The sequence below is a fragment of the Talpa europaea genome (genome assembly GCF_964194135.1).
Source record: "Talpa europaea genome assembly, chromosome: X".
Classification (NCBI taxonomy): domain Eukaryota; kingdom Metazoa; phylum Chordata; class Mammalia; order Eulipotyphla; family Talpidae; genus Talpa; species Talpa europaea.
This window is the reverse complement of record NC_140081.1, coordinates 37,618,906-37,631,613: the sequence shown is the minus strand read 5'-3', so window position 1 is coordinate 37,631,613 and position 12,708 is coordinate 37,618,906. Positions and strand designations below refer to the sequence as shown.

Here is a 12,708-nt window from a genome sequence, read left to right as displayed (position 1 = left end):
TTTTGATAAGTTTATTCATAGGTATTTTGGGATGCAGGCCAGATTCGCAGGAGGGTGAGAGGTTTCACCAGAGACAGAGCAGGGAGCAGATCAGGCAGAAGGACTGAAGTACACTGCTGAGGGGAGCAGTGGGTGGGACAGGAGAGGTCTGCTATGCCATGTGAGAATCTCCCTGCCTGGCCGGGAATCGAACTGGTGCTGCAGAGTCTGCAGATAGCTTCACAGTGCTGCACTCAACCCACTGTACCGCCGGAGAGGCCCCATAGGTATTTTTTGATGCAATTATAAATGAGACTCTTTTATTGATTTGTCTCCCAGTTCTTTCACTGTTTGAAGAAGTGCAACTGATTTCTGTGTACTGATTTTGTACCCTTCCATTATGTGTGTGTGTGTGTGTGTGTGTGTGTGTGTGTGTGTATGTATGGCATATATATATATATATATATATATATATATGGCATATAGCATATATATATATATATATATTTACTAGAGAGATTAGGGTTTCCTATATGTATTATTATGTCTTGTGCAAATCGTGATCACATCACTTATTTTCCAATTTAGATTCCTTTTATATATTCCAGTATTGGCTAACTTTTCTAAGACTTCCAATACTATCCTGAATAGTAGCTGTGAAAGTGAACATCCTTGTCTTTTAGGAAAAGTTTGTTTTTCAATATTAAATTTGATTCTAATTGATTTGTATACTCTGCTTTTCACTACCTACTGTGGTGAAACTTCTTGTGTCAAAGCCCCAATGAATAGTGGAGTAAGACAGGGCCACAAACATGTGGTTTACTATTTCTAAATTAGTAAATATAGTTGTAATATCATAGCTATATACCACATCTGGGTTCACCTCACATTCTACAACACAAGTACCTTTAAATACATGGAGGCCATATAACTTCAAGGTTAAAGTTCAGTGTACAAATTCTGGAATTAGATTAATTGAATTTAAATCTCAATCTTATCACTACTGCATAACTGTGAGCAAGTTTCTTATTCTCTTTGGTTTGTTTCCCCACCTGATTAAATGGGATAGTGATAGCACTTATCTTATGGTGTTCTTGTGAAGATTAAATGAGACAAAACTTAAATGACATTTATCTGACTATTAGTAAATGCTGAATTAAAAGTAGCTCTGTTTCCATTCAAAAACCCACCTAAGTTTTCATATCTTATTAGTTAGCAAACAATACTGGTTGAAACTGGATAAAGCTCAATCTCTAAACAAATTACTACCCATACTCTTTACGCCACAATGGTTTGCATTGCAACATTATTCTTGGTGGTGGATAAGGGGTAGCAGAGTGTTTTAACAATCCCCATACAAATGGTTCTGATGCATGCTCAAATTTAAGAACCACCTCAATCCTGCTAACACTGGTAAGAACGCATAATTTGACTGTATCGTTAATTCCACATTTTCATTTTTGATTTCTTCTCTCCATCGTGAAGCATATGGCTGCACTATCCATTTGTGTTTTCTTCAGTTTGAAAATGGCTCCATCCTTGAGAAAATATCTTTCTCATTTTTTTTTGTCTTCAATGACAAAAGACCAGCTGATCATCACCATAAAAGGATTAAATCAAATTGAGACACAGGGCAAGCTAGGAATTAGGCAGTTTTAGGGACACTGCAGGAGGGGACCTTGGAGAATTGAGGAAGGCTTCAGCGATAAGGGCAGCAAGAGGAGTGTAACTAATTCCACCTGGAAAAACAAACATCCCAGGACCAAGAACAACATTGTTAACACTGGCCTTGGTTTCCTTCAGGCGATAAAGGGAGGTAGAGATTGGGGAAATGGAGAGTGGTTTAATTTATGGACAACTTAGAAGGGCAGCTGTTTAACTTCAATGCAGGGATGCCCATCCAGAGGACTGGACCATAAAGATAAAGATGTAACAAATGGGGAAAGAGAAAGCTGTTAGACAAGGAATGTGAAGATCCCCCACTCAGTAGCAAATTGAGACAGCTGAGAACTAACCAATCACAAAGAAACTGGTGGAGCTTTAGAACAATTAGGGAAAGAAGGTATATATTCCCTCAGACACAACTCCACTTTGGCTTCCTTGCCTCTCCCAGGCCTGATTCCCTGGCCTGGGAGTCCCACTTTATTTCTGCTCTTTTTCTCCTCAATAAACTTTTCTTTCTCTAAACAAACCTGCCTCTTCTCGTTTGCTTGCTTGATCGTCTGTGAAGTTCCTGCTGTGGCTTCGTGAGACACCAACCCGTGGGGGTCTAGCGGCTGGGACTCAGCGCTGCCCCTGCAGCCTGGAATCTGTTCCTGGCTAGGAGACTAGGCCTGACAATTCCGGTATCAAAATCATAACCTTAATTTTCTAATATTTCATCCTGTTATATGTCCTCTAAATCCAAGTAATAACTAGAATCTGAGCAAGGGCTTAACCAAGGGCAAATTATTTCCTCATGCTTATCTAATTTAATGCCTACATTTATCTATATCCTAAACAAAAGCACAGTTTTAGGTAACTCTCTCAAATTCAATCCCAGATTTTGAGGATGATGGGAACAAGTCAAGGAATGATTCATATCAGTTAAGAAACAGACCCCTGGTTCAGTTACTCTTTTCATTTTCCTAGATGATAACAGGATAGGATTCTGAAACATCTACTTAAAAAAACACTCCTTTGTTGAAGATTAATACAACTGCTAACAAAATTAGTCACATGCAGTTCTTTTAAAACTAGAGATTTTTAACATATATAATATAGGCTACCTAAAAGACAAAATGTTCTTTGCTGCTCAGTGAAAATGCTCTCAACTGGAGATAAGATGGGGAAAGGAATTGCTGTATCATATGGTAATGGAGATGGAGATTAGTGAAATAAGTCAGAAGAAGGAAGACACATTCTACATGATTTCACTCATAATGTAGAATATAAAGGAAAATAACCAAAGGAACTGATAGAAAACTAAGTCAAAACAAACACTAGAAGAATGACTGCAAATTGAGGCTACTAGATAGTGAGGGATAGCTGGGCATGGGAGTAAAGCAGAGAGAGGGCCCAACAGCCTAGGATAAAGGACTATAGGTGACTTGATGTTGGGGGTGGTACAGTAACATACATCTGAGGTGTGAACCTATTCCCTTAAATAATGTACATTGGTTGTAAACCAGTATTATCTCAAAGAATACAAAAAACTAAGATGGGTAAAGGTGAAGTTCTGGTGGTCTGGAAGGAGTTTCTTCATGACATGAGACTAGCAAAGTGAGATGAGTCTATTGTGCAATAGATTCCCTACATGTTGTTATGCTTTGTTATCCTACCTACGAAAACTGAAAATATTTAGGTCTTTGAGTAATTTTAGAGTTGTCAAGCTCCATTTCTCCCAGTTGACAATGCTTCATCTTTTTCTTAGGTGATTAAGCAAAATATGACTCCAACTTAAAAAAGTTTTAACACTACTTGATTAACATAATGCACATGCCACTACATATTATGTATGAAATAGATAAAATTAACCATTCTTGACTCAAAAAAGACTACATGTCATAAATTATATTTTCCCTCAATTTTTTATTCCTTCTCTAGTTATATCCTATAACAATTTTCACATACCTCAAGTCTGTATACAGTTTCTCCAACTGCTATCCATCAGTCCATATAATTTAGGTTAACTTTATTTCAAATTCCTTTCACATAATTCCCCTCCTCAAAGCCTACAATTGTTTCCTACTTCCTATCACATTCTATCTAAACTTTTCTGGTAGCTTTAAGGCTATAATCTGGCTCTATCCTTCCCATTCAACTTTATATTTTTTAAAAGTATTTTTATTGATTTATACAAGAGCTGGGGAACAGGCCAGAGGCATGGGAGAGTGAGAGAATTCACCACAGACATAGCAGGGAGCAGAACAGTCAGATCTACTGAAATACGCTGCTGAGGGGAGCATTGGGCAAGGCAGGAGAGGTCTGCTGCACCATGTAGGTAACTCCCTGGCTGGCCAGGAATCAAACCCGCGCTGCAGAGGCTGAGGACAGCTTCCCAGCGCTGCGCTCAACCCGCTGCGCCACCGGGGAGGCCTCCATTCAACTTTATTTTGTACTATTTCTCAACCAGCATATCACCGTTCCCTAAGATAATTGAGAAATTGATTTACTTTTAGGGGAAAGTTGAAGAAACAAAGAAACAGAAAAATAGACACTTAAATTCCTAACAGCAAGTTTATTTTCAATTGAAGTTACAGAATATTTTTAATTCATGCTGAGAAAACAGTATATTCCAAACATAGGTATTATCTCACAAGGAATACAACACAATGTTGGGAAAGGGAAATTTGACATACACAGCTATTAGAACCAGGTCATCAGAACACCTACACTAGTAGAAGAACCTGTTATCAGAACACATAAAAGCACCTACTTTATGTCATACCAACTTTATGAACAGCTTATCTTTTAACTCTTCACTGGCTATTTGAGTAAATAGCATCCAAGATAAACTGGGAAGTAGGGAAGAATACAGAAATGGTAGCATCACAGTATTTCAGAGCGTACATATACTAATACAACATTAAGATTAATTAAGAAATAGTATTTCAATTTATTTTCTGAAACATTTGGCAATGTTAGCGCATGAGAAGACACTGTTTTGGTCCATCCACTCTTTCCAGCTTTTCAAAGTGTTTCCTGGCGTTGCGGATGTTGATCAGTGTAGCTGCAGAGGCTGAGGTGGAGGAAGATACCCAACAAATTAAGTACAGACAGTTAAAGGAAAGTTTGACTATTAAAAACAAATGAGCCAAATCCATTAATGAGTATCATAGAGAACATACAGGGATAGGAGGTACCAAGTTAACCATCATTTAATTTTCCGGATAAGTAGATTTGTTTATATCCTAAAAACAGAGATTAAAAAATAAGCTTATAAAATCTTTAGGCTTGAGGTTATAAACCCATTATTTTATGTTGCACTTTATTTATTTATTTATTTATTTAATTTATGTTGCATTTTAATATTAACCTAAGGTCAGAAAAGTCAACATATCAGAGAGAATTCAAATTTCTGGGAACATCTTGGAAATAATGCTAGAACTTTTAATTCAATAGTTAGGGGATATGACTAATATGACATGCAAGCACCAAATACCTCCCTTTATGTCCATAACACAAAAATTGGAATATAGTACTTAGGAATGGAAAATAACATACAAAATGGCTGAATAATTTTAATTATAATTCAGGATTCAGATTGACTAGTCTTGAAAATTTATACCACATAGTATATAAACCACACATTCTTTTCTTTCTTTACTTTTTTTTTCTTCACAGTATTCTCACTGTTTAGGAAATCACAAGTATTAGGAGCTCTGTACAAAGAAGACCATACACACACACACACACACACACACACACACACACACTTCTTATTATAAATCACATTACATACAGAATTAGGTAAAGCTCTTACATTCTAACTATATTATATACCCATTGCTTAGAATTCAGCAAAGAATGTTGTTATGTGTAAATTTGAGATGAGGCAATACATAAAATTACTCAATTACAGCCTTGGAATGGGATAGTCTCCATTAATAGTTCATATAGAACATGACTAAATGGTGATAATGCATTCTTTTCTTTAAAAACTGTAAATTTAGTAACTTGATTTTTGAAATAAGTACTCAAGTCTAATATTTTTTTAAGTTTCCATATATATGTATTAACTAAAAAACTACTTACCACTAGTACTATATTAGCTTTAAAAAATTGGTAAAATAAACCTAACAAGAAATTTACCATTTTAACTATTTTTAAGTGTACATTAAGTATGCTTAAGGTCAGTGGCATTAAGTGCATTCATACTGTTATGCAACCATTCTCACTATAAAATAATTTTATAATATCTAAAAAGTATTAACTCTAGTTTAAAGAACACATAGTTTTGAACCTATGTCAGCTAAGTTTAAACTTACGAATGGATGGATCAGACATCACAACCATCACATAAGTGTTGGATGTAAAGATGTCAATAAAAGCAGCAAAGTTAGAGTTCCTGACTTCCATGCTTTGGAAAGAGGCAGCCAACTTGCTATAGGAAAAAGGAGAAAAATTAGTAAATATAATAACATTATAATAAATTCTTATCTTTTATGTTACACTTTTTCATAGTATTATGCCTCAAATCATCACTTCATTTAGATGGTTAATCACTAATCCCACTTTATTTTGCACGGAAGCTCTAATGCTGAATTAACATGTTTTGGAAAGTGACTGAGATAGAAAGTGGATTAGGACTTGCTATTGACTGTGAAATCAAAGTGGGTTTAGACCAAAATTCCTATTAAAAAAAGATTTCTCTAGTATTTAAGAAGCTTAGGTTAAAACTACTAATATAGATTAGTAACTATATCTTTTGAATATTATATTGAAATTCAATTAATGATTCCACTTCTAAAATAAACAAGGTAACATATGCATGTCATTTTCTATTTCTTCTTAAAAATATTAGCATAAACATGTCAGAAAGTCTCAAACTGTGTTAAGGCATAAAATGAGTAAATTTTTCTATTGTCTAGACATCGAAGTTTTACCAGGGTAAGAATTTTGATTATTGAATCTTTATTAAATTATAATGCTGAGTCTCTCTTTCTTCCTATATTCACAATGCTAAGATTCAAATTGTATTTAACCAAAGCTGAGACAACATAGTTCAGCATTTCTGTACTCTCTGTGTTGTACCATTTCTTAGTCAGTATCTCATTATTTTAAATGCTGTATATTTATAGTAAATCTTTTTATTTGGTAAGGCAAATTATCCTTCTTTCTACTTTTTTAAAACTCTTATGAATTTTTTAAATTTATTTCTCCCCAAGTATTATTAAACATCCCAAAAGGGTGCTCTGTTTATATATTTTTCATATGCTTTTTTTTATATCAGTTGATTTTGCACTAAAGGATAATGACTTTTACCCCAGTCAATTGTAGGCTCTCTTAGAGTTTTAGTTTTCTTTTTGATTGAAGAAACCTTTTTGAAAATGTGTGTTGCTTAACAATGTCTCCATCAATGACAGATCATATATATCATGGTGGTTCCGAAAAGCCAACACCATATAGCTGCGGTTTGTAGTGGACTATATACTATTTAGGTTTGTATAATAACACTTTATTACATTTGCACAATAACAAAATTTTCTACTAATGCATTTCTCAGAACATATCACCATTGTTAAATAATACATGACTATAGAAGTATAATCAACTAGTTATTTGAAACTCTCAAAAATGGTAATAAATTTTTCCAGAGATATATAAATAACACAAGATCTCTTACCTGCAGCTTAGTTTAAACTGCTTAATAATGTTGCTGATTTTCTCAAATCTGTGGGCATCACGCTGTTCTTTACACTGATAATGAGAAATCACCTAAAAAAATCAATATCCTTTAATTCCATGTTCTATAGTCATATCACTTCTGCTACTCCTCAAGACAGGTACATGCCTCTATTTTTTTTAAAGATTTATGTATGTATGTATGTATGTATGTATATGTATGTATGTATGTATTTATGCAAGCACTAGGTACAGTCAGAAGCGTGGGAGATTGAGAGAATTCACCAGAGCCAGAGTGGGGAGCAGAATAGGCAGACTGACAAAGTTTACTGCTGAGGGGAGCAGCAGGCATGGCAGGAGAGGTCTGCACAACATGTGGGACCCTCGCAGGTGGCCAGGGATCGAACCGGTGCTGCAGGGGCTGTGGGCAGCTTTGCAGCCCAGCGCTCAACTGCTGCGCCACCGGGGAGGCCCATTATGCCTCTATTCTTCAGGGTAGATTTGGTACCTGGCTCTCTCCTGTCCTATATCCTGCCAACATTGTGCATGATTTCAATATCCCCATGGATTGGGACTCACCCTGGAACATTTTCTATAATTTTATTAGGTCATTAAAGTATTATCTATTTTGTTTCATAGCTATTATTCTTCATTTCAATTATTAAATGTTTATCTTATTTCAATATTTCATAGGATGGGTTTTGATTTATAAATGTATAAAACAAAAAGAAAAAATAAATAAAAATCCTTAGTTGTTCTTGAGGTTAACTTAATGTACTGAATTTATAAATAAATGTATTCATGACAAACATCCCACACCATGTCAAAAATACTTCACCTAACACTTTCAGATTTTAATAAAACCATATGAGTATTTCCTCCAGGCTGATTATATACATGTGAATTTCTCATAGGAAGCAAAACTGAATCACTCACCAGAAGAAAATTTGCAGAGCAGTTCAATGAAAGCATATGAAACTTTCAAAACACAATTCTTAGATAAATGGAGGAACAAGTCCCCCTTATTTGACTTCAATACCCTCAATGAAACTAGTCAATAATACCTAAACTTAGTCTTCAAAATACACTAAAGCCACCTGTTAGAGTTAGTGAAGAACAGGGAGCTTATATTAGATTAACCTCTATGATCATGTGTGATGGATACTGGCAGAAGTAAACTGCTGAAGTAAAATTCTGTCATGTCATATATATGAAGATAGACTAGCTCACTTGCTTGTTGCTATTCACACCAGCAGGAAAAACAGTCTTTAGGGTAGTGTAATTCAAAGCAAATGACCTCTGCCAGTGGGCTGAAGCAGAAAGATGCTCTTGTCAGGACTCCTTGACTCACCTGTACCAGCTAGCTGGAAGGATAGTTCACAAATACAGCTAGGGTAACAAGGTTTCTACAAAGGAAGGGGTAAAAACTACACTTTTTTTCTTTTTAGATTTATTTGTTTATTTATACAAGCACTGGGTACAGTCAGAAGTGCGGGAGGGTGAGAGAATTCACCAGAACCAGAGCGGAGAGCAGAACAGGCAGACTGACGAAATACACTGCTGAGGGGAGCAGCGGTCATGGCAGGAGAGGTCTGCGCACCATGTGGGACCCTCGCCCAGCAGCCGGGGATCCAACGGCACTGCAGAGGCTGCGGGCAGCTTCGCAACCCAGTGCTCAACCACTGCACCACCAGGGAGGCCTCATAAAACTACACTTTGCATTCTCTATCCTCCATTGCTATAATAGCAAAAGGAACCAACATTTAATATTTTATCAAAAATATGCTAACTCTTTTGATAAGGCCACTTTAACCTACACAATAAGCCTATGACATAGATATTATCTCCATTTTATATAGAAGAGGAACCAACTTCAGATATTAAGAAATGACAGACATATGAAAATTGTTCAATATCACTTATTGTAAGGGAAATGCAAATCAAAATCACAATGAGATATCACCTCACTGCTGTTAGAATGGCCCATATCAAAAAGAATAGAATTAATAAATTGTTGGTGAGTTTGTGGTAAAAACTCTTATTATTCACTATTGGTAGGAATACAAGTTGGTGCAGCCTCTCTGGAAAACAGTAGGGAGATTTCTTAAAATAAAAACAGAAATTCCATATGAATCAGCAATACCTCTATTAGGTATTTATCCTAAAAATGTGAAAATTCTATATGAAAAGATTTATGTATGCCAATGTACATAGCATCACCTTCAACAATTGTCAAGTCAGGGAATCAACTAAGTGTCTTTCAATAGAAGAATAAAGATTTTGTGGAATATATACTCAATGAAATACTATACAGCTGTGAAAAAAAAAGATGAAACAGAGGTTTTTGGAGCAAAAAGGATACACCTCAAAGTGATTATATTAAGTGAATAAGTCTGAAAGTGAAAGACAGATATCAGATTAGGTTTTACTCATCTGTGGAATATAAATAACCAAAAAATATATACATGCAAAATACAACAGGAATAAATCTTAGACTTAGTGAAGGAATTGAATGAGTAGGAGGGAGAAGGGAGTGGGGAAAGGAGGCAAAGGGATGTTGGAATAGCTGATTTGGTGGAGGGTGAATGGAACATGTAAACATATGGAAGAGCAAAAACATAACACCAAAATTAAAATAAAAACAAAAAATTAAATAAACAAGTCTAAATTCACCAAGCATTGGTAGAGCTCAGAAAACAATTTACAGTGAATAGCTCTGAGAGTTACATTTTCTAAGGTGATCAACACTTCTTTTGACATCTCAAATTAATTTTTATTACTGCTATTTAAAAAATTTACTATAATAATTGGTTTTTGTACCCCCCCTTAGGATTACACACAAAGTAAGCGCTAATAAAGTTGTTAAATTGAATTTATAAGTAAAATAAAAATGTCAACATCCCTCTTTCTCATTTCACCTGTCCATCTGAGCTCAGCTTTTCCACTGATTTAATCATTACAAGCTCTTGTAATGGAAATTAGACTTTTGGTGATTATCATGACATGGGTATATAGATGTTGAATCATATAGCTGGATACTTGAAACTTACATAATGTTATAAACCATTGCTAGCTAAATAAAACTTCATATAAAATTGTTTTTAACTCATTTTTTTTTTTGCAGAAAGGATAGGAATACAAGTTTTCTCAAAAGGAAAATATCCTTCATTTCATAATAGATGTTCATAGTAAATAGGAATCCTATAACAAAAATGAATGATTATTAGCCAAAATAAAATTATCTAAACTCTATAATAAGACATATCTATAAAACTCTAAGCTTTACTAACATATAAGGCACTATATACTGAAGGTCTTCTTTTGGGTTATTGCTAACAACCCAATCACATGTGGCACAATGATATTTCAGTCAATGATAGACCACACTGATGGTGGTAGACATAGGTCCTATATAAAGTCCAGGTGTGTAGTAGGCTATACCATCTTAGTTTGTGCACGTTTTATGACTTTTGCACAATGATGAAATCATCTACCAATCCAGTTATTAGAATATATCCTCATCATTAAGCAATGCATTACTGTACTATTCTATAAATAAGGCTATGCATGTGCAGTAATGACAAGAGGGAAAGAGTCTTCCTGAAAGTGGTAGTATGTTGTTCTCTGTTGCTGAATAGAAGATGGTAAGTGAAGTATATCTGGAGAGCAGAAAATTCTCACCAGAAAAGTAGCTCTCTCAAATAGAAGCACTTCATCAGCCTCAATAATTTCAGCAAAATTCCTTAGGTTCATTTCCAGCTGCTGAACATTGGGAATTAGCTGATAAACAATGCTGGACCAAGCCTAACGGAACAGAAGCACAGAACAATATTAGTAACAGGCAGCCAGTTCCAGACATTTGCAAATGAATAAGTTCACTATAACGTAGACAGCAAAATATGGTGATTAATTGAGTCCCAAACAAATACTGATAACAAATATAACACAAATAAAATGAGAAAATGAAGCTAACATGGGATTTATATCGTTCAGTTGGATTTCTTAAAATCTCAAAACACTTTTGCAAAATGCTGGAGAAACTTCTTTCCAATGATAACTAAAAACAAATCATTTAATTCCATCAAGTTGTCTTAGAAAAAAGTTGAAAACTGATCTACTGGAGTAAAAAGCTTCTATTCTGGTCATTCAAATATGGACAGACATTTAAGTACAACCATGTAACAAGAGATTAGAACCTAATAATGTTGTATTTAATATATATGCAAGAATCAACTTTATGAAATATCACTCACATGGACAAATGGCCACTCCTCTCCATGGAATAACATACACAAGAAATTAGTGGCATTATGAATCCAAAAAGCTTATTGTCAGCTATATAAATTATGGATCAAATGGAATTAAAAATGGACCACTGTGTTTGCCTAAAACTGACTTCATCCAGAGGAGTAAAACTAAAAAGTTGAAATTAACCACACCTCCCCTATATTCATTTAAGGCTCTTTAATTTGAATTTTCATTATAATACTTCCTTCAATCTCACTCCAATTTGTCTGTTAAATTGTACAATGTTCTTTTCTCCCCAACTAGAGGGCAGGAACTTGGTCTTATTGTGTGTTGAATAGCATCAAGCAGGTATGAAATGAGTGCTTTCAGATAAAAACTTACTATAAAAATTTAAGTCAGCTTTATGCAACAGTGACTTAATACAGCCATGTCTATGTTCCAATTAGTTTTATTATATAGGTATGGGGGTTCCGGTTCCAAGTTCCCAGGTCCGTGTAAATGTCACTGCTGAATTTACCTTGGAGAAATCACCAAAGCTAACCACAGCAGAGACATTGTCACTCACAGCAGTGTTTAGCCAATTGTCTTTGGCCGTGCTATGTATTGCCATCCTTCACACCGCAGTTGGTTCTTAGTGCATCATGTCCATCCTTATTCATGGTTACCTGTTCTATGGGAATAAGGCTTTGAGAGAAATTCAGCCCAAATTAATCTAGGATAGTATTTCCTACATAGGTATCGCAAAATGATCTGTCATTAGAGTGAGGCTGGGTTAATATAATATTGGGGGGGAGGGGAAATGAATTAGTTAAAAAAATAAATCAATGGCTCTTTTAAAAGTCCAGTAGTTTCTCTCCTTGCAAAATCAGGTTTCTGAGCTTCTGATTGCAGATACTTGTCAGATGCAGTTGATACTGAAGCTGTAGCTACCAATGACAGAGAAGGATGCTTTCCCACCCAGAGTCAAACTTGTCAATGTATAACATAAGCAGTCTGAAGGAAAGGTCTGACCACAGGAGGATATAAGTGGAGCCATCTTTCAAATCACTAGATCGGTAGAAGAAAGAGAGGAAGCAGGATAAGGAAGTCTATGTGCCCAAAAGGTAATTTCAGCTTCATCCAAAACACAGCTATTGATGTAACCTTTACAACTAC

General features: G+C 35.2%; 1 protein-coding gene across 2 annotated transcripts in view; it reads right to left on the bottom strand.

Annotated features, from left to right (window-relative positions):
* Positions 1-4,431: 4,431 nt before the first annotated feature.
* The window catches only part of RRAGB (Ras related GTP binding B), a 31,940-nt gene continuing 23,663 nt past the window's right edge, over positions 4,432-12,708 (bottom strand). For both annotated transcript variants that reach the window (XM_084258567.1, XM_084258568.1), the window contains 4 exons: positions 10,987-11,109; positions 7,307-7,398; positions 5,949-6,064; positions 4,432-4,699 (listed from right to left, as the gene is read on the bottom strand). In XM_084258567.1, coding sequence (XP_084114693.1) covers positions 4,602-4,699; positions 5,949-6,064; positions 7,307-7,398; positions 10,987-11,109 — 429 coding nt within the window. In that variant the 3' untranslated portion in view covers positions 4,432-4,601. The remainder of the gene's footprint in view (positions 4,700-5,948; positions 6,065-7,306; positions 7,399-10,986; positions 11,110-12,708) is intronic.